Raw genomic sequence first — 18,631 nt, 5'->3', positions numbered from 1 at the left:
CTTTTCTTTAAGTACTCCCGTCTTTTGTGGGTTCCATCTCTAAGCAATCAGTGATATTTGAGACCTTTTATATTTGTACGACTGTATCTAACAAAATCCCTTATTAGCTATGAACACACCCATTACTTGCCTTCCGTATTATAACGCCTTGAATGTTCCTCACTTTTTCTTCTTACACCCATACTAAGAAACAAATCCTACATTCGCCTTTCCGCTTTATTTCTATGTCGATCTTCCATATGTCATTAAATAAGAGCTTTCCTGCAATTTTACATATTCGGGACTTCATCCAACAAGTCGAACAAGACCCGGCACGACGTGGAAAGGGAGTCGCTTTACAACTTCGCATTTCTCTCAATATTCCTGAGAAAGACGCTCAATCAGACGACATAGAGCAACAAGATATACCAACTATAGTCTGTTTCTCCTGCGGCCCAGGACAATCCGATATATACCACGAAAATACCTTTATTATGCCTGGGGTTCTTTCCTGACTGCTACGACACAGGACCAAGGACTCCACATCCTTCTCCACGCTCACACAGTAGATCGGTACGTAACACTCAGGAGTCTCCAAAACACTTGCTGAATTTCTCTACACATCCTGGGGACCATTAAGACTTCGATTCATACTTTATACACTGTCCTGAGGCTGCACAATCAACCGTAACTTTCCTAGACGTGATTAATAAATACGCAGGGGAGCTCAACAACGGTTGGTATTTTACCACTAGCAAGCGATTGATTACCCAGGAACCCACATTTCTTTGTGTTTTGTATGGTAAATTGGTTCAACTAGCAACCTCGGTGTAATAACCACCGAGTATACGCACATACGGGGGTATTTCAACCTGCCCTCGATCGCACGCTTATTTCGATTCAATCAGTCAATCACTTTTATCCTGAATTGGTTCCGCTTGATCTCATTCGTCCTGAATGCATACTAGTCCATACGATTTTAGCAAGTGCTGATAACTCGCCAAGACTTGATTATCTGCGGGCACCCCGCAAATTTGAAAAGGACGAAACTGCGGCATTGCTAAATCTGGTAAATAACAGGTTTCGATACTGAATAAGTGTTTCTCTTACACAAACGAGGGCAGATTCTCCTTTTCTCATGACGGTTCCAACCATCTGCATGATCTATATTGCGAATATTAAGCATCTATATCATTGTTTGACATGACCGTTGTCAACCTAAGGGATGTCAACGCAGCTTAGAGATTCTAGATCTTAATTGCTCCATAGCAAGTGAAAGGAAAAACAATATATCTGGATTTCATATTGACTGTTCGCCTTTGGATTGCTAGCGGAGATATGCAAATCCTTGATATTAACTTGAACTATGATCGCCTGAAGTGTGGGCCAATTCTACACAATAGGCAAAAGGCAGCGAGGGCTAGGCACTGAGAGGAAATCAGAAAGATCACAATAGCAAACAAAAAGACATATAATTTGATATATCACTCATCCCACCCCTCCGGGCCAAGCTAATGGACTAGCTTCGTAAATGTAGGTATCGGCTAATAATGTAGGTGGAAAATTTGGAGATCCCCCGCGGAAAGTTTTGTCAACTAAGTGGTTCTTCGGGGTGCGCCCATACCCCGCATTCGGTATCCACCTTCACCCCGCCATCCCACAGCGGTTCGTGTGGGGGATTTCCGCATCCAGTAGCAGGGTGGAAGTATTTATGTACCAGAAGTCCTGTTATGGGGCAAAGTATCCACAGAATGTATCAGTTCGATGATATGGCGGACGGAAACTTCATCAAGTTAGTCCCTTGGCTGCTATGCTTCGGGGTTGTCTGGGTCGCTTGGAAGACCCTGCGATTTGCTCTCTCCACCCAGCGCTCACCATTCCTCCCTCCTGGACCTCCAGTAGTACCATTCCTAGGTAAGATGGGCTCATTGTTTTCCGAGTGCAATGAACTAACCCGTAATTAGGAAATTTGCACCAAGTCCCGTCCAAGAAGGCGTTTTTAAAGTACGTATCTGAGATGCTGTTTGTAACCTATCGATTGATACTGACCAACGTCCAGGTTTCAAGAATGGGGAAGGAAACACGGCGCGATCGTTTCCGTTAAGATGGGACCTACCGACATGGTCATCCTCAATAAAGCAAAAGACGTTAGAGAGTGAGCAATCTCGTTTTCGTTCTGTTTAGCACTCAACGTTGACACGATCGGTAATTCTAGATTATTCGATAAACGGGGCGCCATCTATTCGAGCCGACCCGCAAATCACATTGGCACCGAAGTCATCACACGTGATGATGTTCATTTACTGCTCATGCCTTACGGTCAGGCATGGCGGGAGCAGAGAAGAATTTATCAAGCCATTCTCAGCATTACGGCCGTGGGATCCCTCCGACCGCTACAGGCAGCAGAAGCAGTCTTGACACTCCACCAACTAAGCCAATCACCAGAGCAGTACTACGATCATGTCCGTCGGTACTCCACGGCGGTGATACTCTCCTCGGTCTTTGGGGTCCGCGGACCAAAATTTCATCATCGGAATATCACGCGCCTCTACAAGGTTCAGGATCAATTCACAGCGATTCTCGATACAGCTGCAACACCACCAGTTGATGTCTTCTCCATCCTGAAGAGCCTGCCAAACTTCCTATCCCCTTGGCGTCGATGGGCGTACCGAATTCGAACCGAGCAGCGACAACTTTATTTTGAGCTTCTGCAAGATGTCAAAGACCGCCGGAAGCGAGGCATTAAACGGAACTGCTTTATGGACCAGCTACTTGATGAATCCTTCCGACAAAAGTATTCTCTGGACGATGAGCATATTGCATATATTGGCGGAGTGCTCATGGAAGGTGGATCGGACACCACGTCGTCGACTCTGCTTTCGTTTCTTCTGGCCATGGTGAAGTATCCCCACGTGCTACAGAAAGCACAGAATCATATAGATGCGCTTTGTGGGACGCAAAGATCTCCCAATTTTGAGGATCTCGCACGGTTACCTTACATCAAATGCTGCGTCTCCGAGGTCTGTTCCCTCCCCTTTTGTACTTGCTCGTCATTTAATCGATTTGAGTAGGTTTTGCGCTGGAGACCTGTAGCCGCAGGCGGCATTCCGCACACCTTGATTCAAAGTACAGTTATGGCTCCTTTCGAATGTTTGAAGCAAAGAGAACGATGGGAGTGTGCTCACAAAGATAGATGATGAGTATCAAGGATATCATTTCCCCAGAGGGACTACATTCCTGGCAAACACATGGTATAGCAATCTCTCCGTGGTTTGAATAACAGAGAGCTAATGTCTGTGGACTAATGTCCCAGGGCTATTCACCATGACCCAGAATGTTATGATGACCCTGATAGGTTTATTCCCGAGAGATTTGAGCAAAATGAGCTCGGACTCAAACCAGGCCTAAACGAAACCGATGGTATTAGAAAGACGTACGGTTTTGGCGCAGGGAGGCGGATTTGCCCTGGATCTCACCTCGCCGAGAACTCTCTGGTATATCTCCTAGCTTATACATGAGTACCAGGTGTCTCGTGCTAATCAAGTACAGCAAATTAACATTGCTAAAGTTATTTGGGCATTCGATATTCGCGCTGGCAAAGATACTCGAACTGGATTACACCTGAACGTGGAAGATGTTGACGACGATATTCGAACCAGATGGACAGATGGCTTTCTCACAGCACCAAAACCATTTCCCGTCATTTTGTCTCTACGTTCGAATGATCATGGTGCGGTGATTCACCGGGAACTTCAAGAAGCTCAGGATATCTTTGAGACTTATGAAGATTAATCGCCCTATACGGGATTACTTAATCAAGACCTTCGCCAAAAGAGCTTCGAAAGTATCAAAATTTTGAGGATCTATTGTGACGACCATGTACTTTATTTGCCCATGGCCGTATGTTCGGTCAGTGCCAAATTGAAAAAGTAATTCGATCCTGGCCGCGGCCCTATTCAGCATGGTTAAAAAACAAGTTATGTCTTAGTGCTATATTGTACACTTCTCAAAATCCAGTTTCAGAGACGTTAGTATCTAGCCATGAGGGAATTGAAATCCGATATGACCATTCATGCAAAGGCTGAAGGAGGGCTTTTTCCGGTCAGACGTGGCGTAAAGCCCTTTGGGGGACTAGCCTATTAATATGTGACGTCATATCGAATCTTCATTTGCATATGCTAACAAGATATCCGTTGATTCATCCATCCTGTTCGACTTAACCCAATTTAGAGCGAATTAGTGGCATGGTAGATGATTAGTGGCTCTGTTCGGAAAACACAGTCGCGCGTTAGGGCGTTGGGGGGGGGGGGGAGGGGCTGATCAGCTAGCTTGTGAGTTACAATATGGCTTTCAACTTACCCTGGGAGAATATCATCGGGTCTCACAAGTATCAGCATTGATTTTCCCCCACAGACGAAATTGCGGAAAGCGCTACTGGAAGGAAAGGCATCGCCGCAGATGGCTGGGTAAAGACACCCTTCTTTGTCTTCCAGGGCCTAGTCCAGATGGAGAATTGGTGTCATGTTCATATCGTTATCACAACTTCTACAGGGTATAATTATCACCCTGGAACTCAGGGGCTATTTCAAAGTTTGCAAAATTATTATCAATTTGCTCTTTTTGCGCTTTAATTCTCTAAATCTTTCACAAAACTCCATTTTCTGCTGCGTGGGAACCACCAACATCTATTTAATCTTTGACTTCTCTAGATACTCCCAGAATCCCCGGGTTACTTCTTAATGCTTTCTCGCAAAGCCTAAACATCGGTCGAAGCCATTGGACAGTTTACCATTTCAAAACTATAAGCATTTGCACCCGCAGTATGATGCCATCAGCATGGAATGGGGTGGTTTTTAGGAAAACATAGGTTATACGCCATATCCATCGGCTTCGCAAGGAGATATCCAAATAAAAACTATACACTATTCGCCCCAGTGTCATGGGCTTTGGCCGATGATCCCGATAATATAAGGAACTTCATGAAAGTGATAAGGAGACAAAGTTGTCTATGGCTAAAGTAATGATTCTGAGCTATCAGAATTGGATAAGAAACAAAACATTAACTCTGTCCGAAACTACTGCATGCCAGACTCACATCCTACTTTCAACTCACGGCCGACGATATGGGAACCATGACTAGTCATCTGACTTCAAGAACATATCCAAAATCTTCTAGATCTTTCCGGTGTCGGTAGGCAGACTACAATATAAATTTCACCCAAGTGGCATGCCTTGTATTTATGATCCAGCTCAACACAGAACAGCTTCTTGGTCAATTGAAAGACGCCACATGAAAGAAGAAATCGGCACAACGCAACCAAAAGGCATAATAAAGATAAAATAGCGTGGAAGAATGGTTTCGCATATGGCTCTGTTTCTAGCTCCATCTAGTCACTTGCGTATCTGCAGCTTTCTTTCTCATTCACCTACATTATCACATTAACTGGTGCTAGCACATGTTACAAAGGTATGACAGTCACCTTTTAGCGGCGGACCTTTGGTACCTGAAACCCAAGGTTGACGGAGTTCGCTTGTCAACGAAGCTTTTTTTCCATATTATAGCTACCAACACCACCATGTCTCAGGTCTATTTTGATGTCGAACGACGTATTTCAACTGCTTGCTCAGTTGCTAGAACTGCCAAAAGGCAAATTCTGCAGCATTGGCGCGCGAATATGACGTTCTGATCGGCCTATACACGTCTGAATAAGGTTCAGATGCGTGCATTGGAGTCCTGAATCGACAGTCTTGGTAGTCTACATATACCGCCTACTGCTAATATGGTCGTAGTAAGTGCAAATGCAATGTTACGCAGAACAAATTCAATTGCCGCTCCACTCGGCAAAGTCTGGATATACGACTACGCGGCTAATCGTCTACCATCTCACCTCAATTGGTCGCGACAGAAGCCTGCAGACCAAAATCAAGTTACTGCTGAGGATATTGGTGTATTGACAGCGTGGTATGAGCGCTTAGAACCTTTAATAAAGCGTATTCCGGCCAAGAATATCTACAACTTTGATGAAACTGGCCTTACACTAGCAATTTGTACGTGTAGAATATACAGGGCTAATGGACAAGCTGGCTTATTCAGAATTACATAGAGAGTCCTCGGGGTTTTATTATGACAGAATTGTACGAAGACTCTCAGTGTGAGTTGGAAATATGTCGTTCGCTATGGCGATGTACCCACCTTATATTATAGGGATCCTTTCAAAATGTAGACGTACGGCGGTCCCACATAGAAATCCAATTCACTAAGGAATAAATCTCTGATTCTCCCAAATCTGAGAATGCCAACAATTTAAGGGTGAACTAACTAACAACTGACTAATGACATCAATAGTTCACAACTGGAAAGACTAGGAGATAAGGGGTGTGGTAAGATCCCTGTATGTGACCTGTAGGGATTCCAATTCTTAATGAGGGTTTTGCGAAAAGAGATCCACCAGAAGATTAACCGACACGACCACGATATGTCTGGTCCCTAAATCCCTTCAAAAATTTCATCAGCTGGAACCCTTGACTATCTTTCGCTGCTGCCTTCCCAGTTGATCTGCCACCTTTTCCGGGAACACCATTCGCCGACCTTTCGTCTTGCATCTTCCCCACTGGCCCAGCGTCGGTACCAGATGGTTCAGCTGACATAGTGACACTCATCCCAGAGTTTCCAGCCCTCGCTTTGGCTTGTCTGGCAGGAATTATGACATACAATGTCACGATAATGAGGTGTGCATCTCTAAAACCCTTCATCGCGTTGATAGCAGCATCATATGCGGCCACAGCAGGCGAATCCGCACCCTGCTCCCTAGATATTCTCTGAACGAAGGAACGAACTGGACGACCATTTGATCGAAGGTGCTGAAGAAACGCCTGATGGTTGTGATTCATGTAAATCCGAACGCGATCCAGGAAAGCGCTCTTGCTCTCGTCCTCCACTAAACCGAGATATGCGTCTAGAGTGGGGACCAGGGGGCTCTGGGCTGCAGTCGGGCCACTGATATTTGTCAGCATTTCTGCCGAGCCCTCAACTTCCTCGCTACCTTCCCACGCCCATTTTCGGTTGTAAGGATCAACGTCAGCCCCCGTAAGCCAAGGACTGATTTCCTCGTAGAATACTTCAGGTCTCACTAGTTTTTTAGTACTCATCAGAACATCTTTCATCTGCTCAATAACAGCAGCCGCTCCTTTGAGGTACCTCGTAATTCGCCCAACATCCGGATCATCGTTACCTACAATCTCATCCATGGCTAACCTCATCAACTCAACAGCTTCGGCGCCTTTCAGTTCTATGCGAATGTCTGTCATATGAAACTCGTTCTCATCAGGGGTACCAGTAAACGTGGTCTGGGTCTGGAGGTTATCGCTTGTCGGAAGGGCTCCTTCTTCGCGTGGTTCTCTGTGAGACCAGTTATGAAGAGCGTGATCAGAATAGGTAATATAAGGGGCGTGCTGAAGTTGCCTAGAGACTCGGAGGAGAGGGACGGTGAGCGACCGAGGAACGGTGATGGGCTCCCTTGAGGGAGTGGTATGTGTATAGAACTGAACCATAAAAGCAAGGACAAGATGTGCTCGTCTCAGCTCTCTTTCGCATCCTTTAAAATTTTTGACAGATAAAACTGGCATCTGGCAAAGACCAGTCAGACATGTGCTAATTGATTAAACTACCGTCCGTACCTTCTCAACGGTCTTCCTCCATGCTCGAGCTTTCTCCTCCTCGACTGTTTTCTGTTGAGGATCCAACGATAAGGCCTGTTCAGTCGTCTTGAGTTTCTGTGCCTTTGCAAATTCTAAAGTAACCTCCCATGCTTCCCATTCAGCAGAAAGCCTGCACAGAGGCATCCGTGGCGGCACAAATCCGGTTCGGTGGTCCACATAGAAATATTCAGGAGTGGCTGTGTGCGCATTGATTTCCTTGCGCGACTGGTTGGGATGATACATAGTTCTAAGGTCAAAACTTCAAAAGATGTATTTATCTTTCGAAAGTAACTTGTTGCGAGATAAGTTGCAGAACTATCGATTGCTCTGCTCAAGGCGTCGTTAGGTAAAACACGAATGGTGAATAGCAACGGCGAATTGCTCAAAGTCGACCGCAGGTTATGGCTTACTGCAATTATGGGGTCAGTCGTGAGTGCTGTCGTAAAGAATAGCTCTAAGATCATCCCAAGGTATATATATACCCCGAAAGAGGTTTGTGCCATTTATAATCATATTCGGCAACTATCGGCACCAAGCATGTCGATGGAGCGGTCTCGATCTACGGGCCTACCTGTTTCGAATTTTGTCTATGACGAGAAGACTTGAAGGGATATTGACAAAAATCTGTTGACATCAAATAACCAGGCCATCCATGTAAGCTGCTAAAGAGAGGATATACCTAGCCGTAGGTTCTAGGCGCTGAGATTCGGCCAGTAAGAACACGAAGCAGTCAGCTGTCTCAGAGAGACAAAAGATAGGTCGCCGCGTTTGTTAGCTCTAATAGCACTTCGGATTCTCATCCTCCTTTTAGACAAGTATGGCAGGTATGTAGGCATTGTGTCTGGTGACACCTCACTCCGTTCAACTTCTTTGTTGGGAAGCTATATCCACCTAACTACAGAACACCCTGCCTTAAAGTGGACTCATAATAGGACCCACCTCTGATAACTTCTTGAACGGGTTAAATCTAATCCTCCTAGAATAGGACCATTTTTGAGCCCCGTCACTCCCAATCCACATCTTGAATATTTTCTGGAAGCTGCCGGAGCAGCAATCATTAAATGCTTTCTTGATAGCTCATTTCAATCACAAATTACAAAATGCTGGAGTGGCGGAATACAGACCGACATGCACTGCGAAGTAAAAACGGACTAAGTTCAGCCATTCGAGTCGAAAGACGAAGGTACAGGATTAAGAAATGAAGGCGAATCAGGAGACATCATCCGGGTAGGGAAGCGTACCCGCTGCCCCTTTCCAAAGGCCGGCCCGGGCTTAGCCCGCACTGATCGCCAGGTATAAGACGGCCAATCTTCACATGATTATATCGCCCACTAATTTTTAGAAAACTCATTACGTTGTATGACTCATGAAGGGCGTTATAAAGTAAAACAGACAACAATAAGCAGTCTTCTATGGGCGCTGCATGTCGTTTTCAAACGAAAGAGGATGCTTTGGTGGACATGCATGGACCCACCCAGCTTAACTTCCTTTCTAGGTAAAATGATGTTAATGCGGCCCCACCAACATAGCCCCATACCATAGCCACATTCTTAACATTCCTCCCTACAGAAGCACCATCTGTGTTCCCCACACAACTTGCACACAACTTAAATTGGCAACGTGATATATATCGGCGAAACTCTTCTTGAACGGTCCACTACCATACGGAAAGCAACCAGCCAACTTTCAGCCACCAAAACACTACTAGCAGTACCTCCTCGGCAGCAGCAGCACACACAGAAAATGGGTATCCCGCTAGAAACTCACAAGTTCTGCATCATCGTTGGTGCCGGCGTAGGGGGGACTGATACAAGCTGCGGAGCTGGTTCGGAAGAAGGTTTTGACAATACACGATTTGCAAATTTTCGAGCGGGACAGCGACTACGGTGGAGTCTGGAAGGCGGCGACTTATCCCGGAGCGGCGTGCGACGTATTCAGTTGCACGTACCAGATTAGCTGGCATCGAAACCCAGGTGCGTTACAATCGAGAGCTGGGTGTTGATTTTATTGGCACATGTTTCATCGTCCTCTATCACAGCTAAACCTACTGGCTAACGTCTGTTTTGCTAAGATTGGGATTCCCTCTTTCCTACTGGCTCAGAGCTCATCCAGTATTACAGGCGATTTGCGGAGCACTATCGTCTCCCCCAGGTCACAACCTTTGGCCAAAATGTTGTAAAGGCCACGTGGTCCGCGGAGAAGTCTTTGTGGGTAGTAGACCTGGAGGATGTTCACTCCGGGAGTCGGGCACGTTGGACCTGCCGTGTCTTGATCCAGGCGGCCGGCACCTACAATCGCAAATCCGTCCCGAATTACCCTGGCATGCATTTGTTCAAGGGGGAGATGTGGCATGCTTCTGACTGGCCAGAGAACTACTATTTCGCGGGGAAGAGTGTGGCATATGTAGGCACTGGACCAACATCCGTCCAGGTCCTTCCTTACATTCAAGCACAAGCGAAAGAGGTCAGCGTGTTCTGCAGAAGTATGACATACTGCCACCCATTCACAAATATTAAGTACCCAGGTTGGGTAAAATGGGCGTTCCGGTGGATTCCCGGCCTACTTGCTCTGTATTCCCTCATTGTCGCGTCGCTCTTCGCCCCTTGGGCCTACTTTGCCTTTAGGCCCGAAACGTGGCTTGCAAGATACACGGAGCATTATTGCCGCAGGGTTTTAGAGAAACAGGTTCCTGATCCGGATCTCCGGAAAAAGCTGAGCCCTACCGGTCGATTCGGGTCAAAACGACCGCTGGTTTCCCTCTCCGGATTCTTCGATGTTCTCCAGAAAGAGAACGTTAATGTGGTCAGCAATCCAATCATGGCCGTGGACGAAGCTGGCATCACCACAGAAACACCCATGACAAATGATGCAGTCATTCAGATAGATGACGCAGACAGCAGTGTTTCCAGCGTCTCCACAGAAAGACCGAAGGTTGGAGGCACACATATAAAGGCAGATGTAATCATCTGGGGCACCGGATTCCAGATGCAGGGATGGGGTGGAGCGGTGCCGACTTTAGGCCGTGAAGGTAAACTGCTCAGCGAACACTGGAAAGACTCCCCAAAGACGCTCTTTGGTACGTACACTCTCCATCTACATCCGTGGAGCCCGCGTTAAGCTATGACAGGCACTATGACATCCGATTTTCCAAACCTCGTTCTGGTCAATAGTCCGAATACAACGACTCCTTGGGGCAGCCTGATACGGAGCCTCGAACATCAGGCAAGGGTCAACCGCAAAATTATCCGACACATACGCAAGAGCTCGAAAAAAGATCCTAGCTACACGATAGAGCCTCGACCAGAGAAAGAGATTGGATGGACGGAGTCGATGCAGCCAGAGCTCGAAAAGCTGGCCACCAGCCCCAAATATGGACCTGCATTCTACTACCTCAATTCTAAGGGACAGAACACATTCTTCTGGCCTTGGCCGCAGCGATATTACTGGTGGAAGACAAGGAAATTAAATATCGGAGATTATGTTGAGAGATGTGGCTTGCACAAGGAATTATGATCCCATAAAACATTTTCTTGAATTAATGGATGACATCAATGATTATTATTTATTGTACTACTTAAGGGATTTACATCAACCCGACTATGCGTACAAGCTCTTGCTTCTTTTGCTTCTTTTCTCAAAATATGACCAACCTTTCCGTAAAATGCATCTTCCTTATGTTCCGTATCGAATTTCGAAGAACATGGGGACATCATTAGCTCTTGAATTTCGATGCTTGTAAAATTTTCCTGGCGATAACGACAGATATTCTGAGCATTATTCAGCATCTGTTCAACAACGGCTCCAATTAGGGGAACCGAAAGCACTTTACAAATGCAGCCCACTGGCTCTAGAGAATGAAACATTTTTCCAGCCACCAGTCCGCGAGAAAAGAATTATTCGAAGGAAACAAAGGGTGAAACGAACAGAGCAGAGAATTAAATAGAAGCAGACTTGGACTACCTACTTGAATGTGGAACCTATGTTTCAAACCATGCCTCGGCCCTTTCTAGTCAATGGCATCTCTTCTTCTTCACACTGCGAGGGCTCCAGATGGACCGTCAAGGGGTCTTTGATTCAGACTATCTCAAAGTAGTTTTCTTCATGGCTTGCAAGATGTCGCTCAAGTTTGTTGCTACTCTAATCTTCTATCTCACCTCTAATCAGGAGTGATTTGAATGGTCCTTCCGCTGATTGTCAAAGTATTACCTATTCCAAGACGGTTAAAAGTTTCCGGTGGCGATGGCGAGGCAACATGCAGCGAAGGAAACTTGTGCGGCATTGACAACCCTAGTTGACACTAAATCAGGCTCTGTTGAAAACGAAGAAAATTTATCGTTGCCAAGGAACACTGGTCTGGCCAAATCTTGAAGGAGAGCACACTATTACGAGCCACTGGCTATAATTCCTCTGGATTCGAAGTTAAAGGGAGAAAGTTTTGTTAGAAAATGAATTTAAAAGGGGACACAGGTGGTGAAGGCGAGATGAAACGAAACTGGTGGAAGATCAACAGGCTTGAATTTACCTGTATGGCACAAGTACCACAAGATCACCTTGCTATACCAGCAGCAGAGGTAGATATCGAGAGATAAGGCGCTTGGGACCTTATTAAGGCTGAAAGATGCTGAACGTTGGAAATCTGAATAGTTACATAGTTAAATTTTTTACAGCGTAGAATAAAAAATTATGAGTCGTACCTAGAACACCCTTCTTATGTGCGAATTCAATGGATGCAGTGGCCAGGGTTGTTGAGGTTATGGCTGTTCGCATGAGCAAACCCCTGCTTGAATACTAGAAAATAGTTCGCGAACCTGTTCGAAACTCACGATTTTTGTCGAATCGAATCGCCCGTAGATTCGAAGCCCGAAATTCAAGGTTCAAATTCTATTCGATTTGTTGAGATTGTTCGAATAGCTCTAAAGTTCGTGCGGAGCGGCAGTCGGCCCACGACTACTCTTCTGACGGCTCCGAAGGCCAATGACACAGGCGGAATTTGTAATTCACATTCCACTTTCCTTCTGCGCTACCGAGAGAGAGAGCTAACCTTGGTTGATTGAGATATTCGCTGAGCTAATTAAATGGGATTGGCTTAAACTCCTCTCGGGCTTTGCTGGTGGCGGGATTCTAACATGTAGCCGTGCCAAGACCACAGTCCACTCACAGCGTTTTGGCATCCCACCGCCACCCGGAAACCTACTAATAATATGTAGCACTTCATGGTTATGTTCATTAGGTAGCCATTATGTAGATCTCAGCACAAGATTGTCCACTTGGCTTGTCTCAAGTTGTGGTTGAGTTGATTATTACAGTGACGTCCTCATCAATACCACTTGCCTGATGCTTCACATTCTCCGAATTCGCTGGACGGTCTTCAAGTCCGAAAGTGACTTGCCTGCGCCAGTTCTGACTTGCCGCCTTTACTGAATCTCTTTCAAAGTTCTTGTTGCCATTGTAAAATCCCAGTTTTTGGCAGTATTGCTTCAGGCCTTGTCGCTAGACACTTCATTCGGTGCTTCAGGCGACCATCAAATGAAAACGCGTTGATCGCGCTGATTTATACGTCAGCTTTTGCGATGGATAGATTCGGCATATAGCTTGCTGCCGTATCCTTATCCGATTGGCACTCAATGTTTCGCGCAGTGCCGCTAGATGCTTCCATGGGTTACACACGGATGGATGGATGGATGATTTCATTTACCCCGACCCCTCGCGAACGATATGCAGGATTCAACAACTATATACATGTGTCTCTTCGTAATTGCCGTGTCTAATTTCCTAAGCGACCTTAATGCCTCGCCGAAGCCTTTCGTGGCTCCCTAGCCCTTCGTTCTCATGTTGTCTTCATGGTACTCGGCTTTGAAACCGTTGTGATGCTTCAGCGAAGTCCAAGACGGCTTCCACCGTCTTCGCCTTCGAAGCATGGCTAACCTTACCTCTCTCCTCTCCTCCAGACCCTCCTAGTAGGGTTGAAATGCTGTTGAACGCCTCGCCGACCTTTTCTCGGAGCTCTCGCCGAAGTGCTCTCAGCTCTGGACAGTCTAGCAGAACATGGCTTACACTCTCGCGTTCGCCACAGACACATAGGTCATTGTCGCGGAAGCGAAACGTCTTTGCATATGTTGATAGCCAGCAGTGGCCAGTTCGCAATTGGGTGAGTAGATAAGCCCGGTTCCTCGGGAGGGAACCGTAGAGGCCACGTGTGTACTTGGCTGGCAAGGTGTTGTCAATCCGGCGCAGGTGGCTGCCAGTCTTCGACCCTTTCCATTCCTCTGCCCATTGGTCCTGAATAACTTGCCTGATATGTGCTCTCTCGCGTGATATCAAGGGACTGAACGGGTGTGTCTTGCCCGGGATGGCGGCTTCTTTAGCAAGCTGATCGGCGATCTCGTTCCCCGGTATTTCGCAGTGACCGGGGATCCATTGTAGTCGAATCATTGTACCATGGTTCTTGGTGGTTTCGGCTGCTCGTAGGATGGCGTGGATGATCTGCTGTCCCGACTTGTTCCCCGGTCTTCGAATAGCTTGCAGTGCCGACATACTGTCGCTGAAGATCGTGGCGGATCTCACCCGCGCGTGCGATGCTGTCCAACGTCGAACCGCGACTTGATTGATGATATTGATAGCGTATAGAGATCCCAATGAGCTCTGCCGCATGGACCGACCAGCGGTCCATACTGCCCACCTGTATTTGTATCCTGTCAGTTGTCTGCTGCCTCTCGTCGATCGCGACGGCTGCAGCTCCCCAGATGACCTTGTCGCCCCGAGGCGTCTGAGTAGATCATCACGTCCGAGATGGATCGTACCGTTTCCGCTTTCTCTATTGCGACCTCTCGATCAGGTTCTATTTCGATTCTGGCGAACCCCTCCGGTCTCCATGGAGGGAGCGGGGTCGGGTCAATCATCTCGATTTCTCTCAGTCTCTCCAAGTTCATTGTTTTCAACGCCTCTGCTAGAGGGAACCTGGCGTATGATCCAATATTGTCCCGCCTTCTCTGGGCCCGAAGAAGGGTGCTCCAGATAGGATGTTTTTGGGGCAGGGTGTGGAGTCTTGTAATGGTATTCTGTGCACGGAAGCGTAGTCGAAGATGGATTGGCCGGACGTGTGCTTCTACATCCAGCGCAGCTGTGGCCACCGTTCGAAATGCCGATAGAACGCGGATGAGCGCAGTCCGCTGTACGGTGCGTAAGTGCCGAAGATGCGTCTTATCTCGGAGTGGGTCATGCCAGACGGTAGACGCATAGTCAATGACCGGTGCGACACACGCTTCGTAGAGCTGACGCATCTGCTCTGGGCGTAAATGCCGTAGTCCACCAAGAGCGAGGTTGACCTTTGTAGCTCGTTTGGCCGCCTGCTGTACGTGTGGTTTCCATCGTAGCTCATGGTCGAAGATAATTCCCAGTAGTTTGGCCGTTGTGGATGGTTTGACTGCTTTGCCATTCATGATCAGTTCCCCTTGGCACTGTTCCTTTCTCTTGCGAGTGATGTGGATAAGTTCAGTTTTCTCGGCCGCGAAGCAGGATCCGGTTCTCCGGGCCCATGCTTCGATGCGTGGTATGTCTTCAAACTGGATTCTGGCTAGGTTCTCCTCTGCACTCCAGCCAACTCGCCAGCGAAAATAGTCGTCGATGAAGGCCGAAGCTCCGCCTTTGGAATCTACGGGCTGGTCCACCAGATCATTATTGAAGAGCGTGAACAGAATGGGCGAGAGTGGAGAGCCCTGCGCCAGCCCGGCATTGTCTAGCGGTGCTACCTCGGTCTGGTAGTCATCGAACCGGATACTGGCTTGGCGTCCGCTCATAAAGCTCGCGATCCATCGTCGGGCAACCAAAGGGATGCCCTTGGATTGGAGACGAGCGTCCAGGCTTGTCTGGTTGACTCCGTTGAACGCCCCTTTTAGGTCGAAGGCGACTAGCGTCACCACTTTTTGTTTGTACCACGCTTTGTCGATTGCGTTGGCAAGTACTAGAAGGGCTTGCTCGGTGGTGCGTCCTGGTCGGCCTCCAAACTGAGTGTCCGGTAGTAGCCCGTACTGCTCCGCGTAGAAGGACAACCGTCGGGCGACCACTGCTTCCAATAACTTTCCAAGCGTGTTGAGGAGCGAGATGGGGCGGTAGGCTCCTGGTTGCGAGTAGTCTGGCTTTCCTGGTTTCCGCAGAACTACGATCTGGGCGCATCTCCACCCTGGGGGTGATATCCTAGTTCGATCGACACCGTGAAAATCTTGGTAATGATGCTCCCGAGGTAATCCCAGAGACGTTTCCAGACTAACATGGGAAGACCGTCTTCACCTGGCGCTGTTGATGGTTTTGCAGTACTGAGCGATCGGTAGATCTCGATCTCTGAGATCGGTTGCCATGGGATTTCGGCTGGGGGTCTAGGCAGCTGTTCGTCTTCGGCGGGCGCCATCGACGGGAAGAATGCGTCCATGAAAGCTTGCGCCTTTTCTGGATTATCAGCCACCTCCCTGTCGCCGACCCGGAGCGTTGGGACGCAACCCCACGCCTCCCGTGGTTTCATGTACGACGCGGCCTTCCATAATTTCCCTTCGCCGGCCTCATCAAGGAATTGTTTCCAGTGTGATGCTTTTGCTTCTTCGATCGTCCGGGTCCACGCCCGCCGCGACTGGCGCATGTCCTGGAAAAGTGCCATGCTGTGGGGATCGTTTCGTCCTGCTTCCGCACATCTCGCCTGCCATCTGCGTCGCAAGCGGTTTACTTTGTTCTGTTGCTCCTTGAGATCGGCCGTGAACCATCGTTTAGCGTAAGGGGAGGGTCGCTGATCGGGCGTGTATCTGTCGACAGCGATCGCAGTGGTCTTAGTGAGGTTTTCCACGGCCATATCGAGTGCGTGGGTTGAGTGCATCTCGGTCTGTTTCCCCATGAGACTTATGACCTCGTTCCCAATTTTCCCCCAGTCTGCGCGGTCGTAGGCCTTTCTTGGAGGTTTATTGTTGTTGCGATGTATCTGGAGGCTCCACTCTGAGTATGTGGCCCGGTGGTCCGAGCCGTAGTTATCGTGGTAAAGATGACACTTGAGCAGTAGCTCAGATTTATCCGTCACTGTCTGGTCAATCGTGGACCTTCTTCCCGGGTGGCTCAGCGACCAGTAGGTTGAGACTCCTCGAGGGAGACATCCCTGCAGGCCATGTTCGTGGAAGAAATTGATCAGTTCGCCGGCTTCCTCAACGAAGCGGGGTTGGATGTTGTTGTTCCCCCATGCCGGATGATGGTGGTTGAAATCTCCAGATAGGATAAGACAGGTGGGCCTTCTGTTGTTTTGAGTATTTTCCTGAATCGTGTGGTGGATCGCGGATAGAGTCGTCTCTGCCGATATTCCGTCGGGATTGTGCATCGGTACGGGTGGGATATAGACCGAAAAGACCAGGATCTGGAGTTCGGCCGTCCAGATCTTAATTGCTGTTAGGTCTGGGTGGTCGCATTGCACTTGTTGGTGAGAGGCCGTTGAGAGCCTACGGTTCACATAGATGAGGCTTCGCAGTCGAGCTGAGCCGTCTTCTATTGTTGGTTTGTATAGTCGCCATGCGCTGTGGTTCACATGTGTTCGATATGCAGTGATTGGTGGTTCCTGAATTAGGAGGATGTCTAGATTTTCGCTCTGGTGGTCGTTTATGAGGGCCTCCATGCCCGCTCTCGATTTCATGATGTTCAATTGTAGGATTCGGAGAGGTTTCCCTAACATTGCGGGGCGAGAGGGCCGGTTGGCGTTGGGCACAGGGAATCCCCGGTTGGGTGTTCACCACTACATTCTAAGCACCGTGCTCTGACTCCGGGTGGGCATCTTGATCGTTCGTGAGGGCCACCGCAGTGTCCGCACCGCGCTGCTTTTTCTTTGCAGGACCACGCCTGGTGGCCAAACCGTTGGCATCGGAAGCATCGTCCTTCTTTAGCCTTGTATCTCTCTATGCGCCCAATGTACCGCCGGTCAATCAGCAGTCCATTGTCAATCATCCATTCCGCGGCCTCTGCCGAATCAAACCAAATGCCTATGGAGGCGAACGTCCCCAGGTTCCTGTCCCGTTTCTTGAGCCACGCGATATCTTCGATTCGGAAGTCGCGAGCAGCGAGATCGTTCTCGTTTGTGAGTTTCTTGATAGCACCTGCTTTATCCTTCTCGAGGTCCAATCCGTGGGTAGGGAGGTGATGCACAACTACTCCGTGCCGTGGTCTCACCAGCCTGGTCTCGTTTCCTAGGTCCCTTAGCCATTCAGTGTTGCAGCGGGCCGCCTCTGCCGACTCCGAGTCCTTAAATCGAATGATGTATCCAGTTCGAGTGGTGCCGACTCCCGCGACTTGTACATCTTGCGTGGATGGGTCGTTTGATAGTGCGTTCCGGATGTGGGTGTTCGCTTCCGTGGTAGGTAGGTATCGTCCAAAGGTGTTTTCGTTGTCTTCTGATTCAAGTGCGTCGGTTGATGTCTGGCGAGTGCTGATTCGGACGCAGTTCTTTTCTTTCTTTCTGTGTCGACTGTTCTCATGAGGGTCCGAATTGTTGACGTCTGCAGCAACCGCCGCCCACGATCGGCCCGAAGGCGGTGTCTTTAGGCTTTCGACCTGTGTTCGCAGCGCTTGGATCTCTTCCCGTAGCGTCTCATTCTGGGTCTGTAGCTCGCTCTGGCTGTGTTTCACTTCGCGAAGCTCGTTTCTGGTAGCCTGGATCAGCACGCTTTGCTTGTCAATGGTGTGTTGCAGTTGTTCAATAATTTGTCGAATCTCTTTGGTTGTCACACGTCCACTGCTGGTCACTGCGCTTTCCGGCTCTGTAGTAGTCCAAGTCACATGGCTGTTGTCTTCTTCTAGGCGTGTTTGCCTCCTGGTACGAGGGGCGTCCCTTGGTTCAGAGTTTTCTCCTGCGTCGATCGCCGCCGACCGTCGCGTGTTCCTGGTTGGAAGGGGCTCGGGAGGCCCCGTGGGTGGGTCCGCCCCAAAAGACATTAAG

The 18,631-nt window shown here is 48.4% G+C and overlaps 4 protein-coding genes across 4 annotated transcripts; 3 read left to right on the top strand and 1 right to left on the bottom strand.

The window, feature by feature from the left end:
* Positions 1 to 1,730: 1,730 nt before the first annotated feature.
* N7509_000257 (cytochrome P450) lies at positions 1,731 to 3,771 on the top strand (the record flags this gene model as incomplete). Its single annotated transcript, XM_056624904.1, has 7 exons — positions 1,731 to 1,893; positions 1,944 to 1,983; positions 2,039 to 2,134; positions 2,195 to 2,999; positions 3,051 to 3,154; positions 3,293 to 3,473; positions 3,529 to 3,771. 7 exons carry the CDS (start codon positions 1,731 to 1,733, stop codon positions 3,769 to 3,771), a joined length of 1,632 nt encoding a protein of 543 aa, XP_056493486.1.
* Positions 3,772 to 6,435: 2,664 nt separating this feature from the next.
* On the bottom strand, positions 6,436 to 7,920 carry N7509_000256 (indoleamine 2-3-dioxygenase; the record flags this gene model as incomplete). Its single annotated transcript, XM_056624903.1, has 2 exons — positions 6,436 to 7,605; positions 7,657 to 7,920. The coding sequence occupies 2 exons, from the start codon at positions 7,918 to 7,920 to the stop codon at positions 6,436 to 6,438; spliced, it is 1,434 nt and encodes a 477-aa protein (XP_056493485.1).
* Positions 7,921 to 8,777: 857 nt separating this feature from the next.
* On the top strand, positions 8,778 to 10,794 carry N7509_000255 (flavin-containing monooxygenase; the record flags this gene model as incomplete). The annotated part of the gene is made up of 2 exons (XM_056624902.1): positions 8,778 to 8,817; positions 9,779 to 10,794. The coding sequence occupies 2 exons, from the start codon at positions 8,778 to 8,780 to the stop codon at positions 10,792 to 10,794; spliced, it is 1,056 nt and encodes a 351-aa protein (XP_056493484.1).
* A 15-nt stretch (positions 10,795 to 10,809) lies between these two features.
* Positions 10,810 to 11,190, top strand: N7509_000254 (uncharacterized protein; the record flags this gene model as incomplete). The annotated part of the gene is made up of 1 exon (XM_056624901.1): positions 10,810 to 11,190. The coding sequence occupies one exon, from the start codon at positions 10,810 to 10,812 to the stop codon at positions 11,188 to 11,190; it is 381 nt and encodes a 126-aa protein (XP_056493483.1).
* Positions 11,191 to 18,631: the final 7,441 nt, after the last annotated feature.

Source organism: Penicillium cosmopolitanum (genome assembly GCF_028827165.1).
Source record: "Penicillium cosmopolitanum strain IBT 29677 chromosome Unknown utg000003l:1.0-3747932.0:1.0-3751027.0, whole genome shotgun sequence".
NCBI classification, from domain to species: Eukaryota; Fungi; Ascomycota; class Eurotiomycetes; order Eurotiales; family Aspergillaceae; genus Penicillium; species Penicillium cosmopolitanum.
The sequence above is the reverse complement of the archived record's forward strand: the minus strand, read 5'-3'. Positions and strand labels throughout refer to the sequence as shown.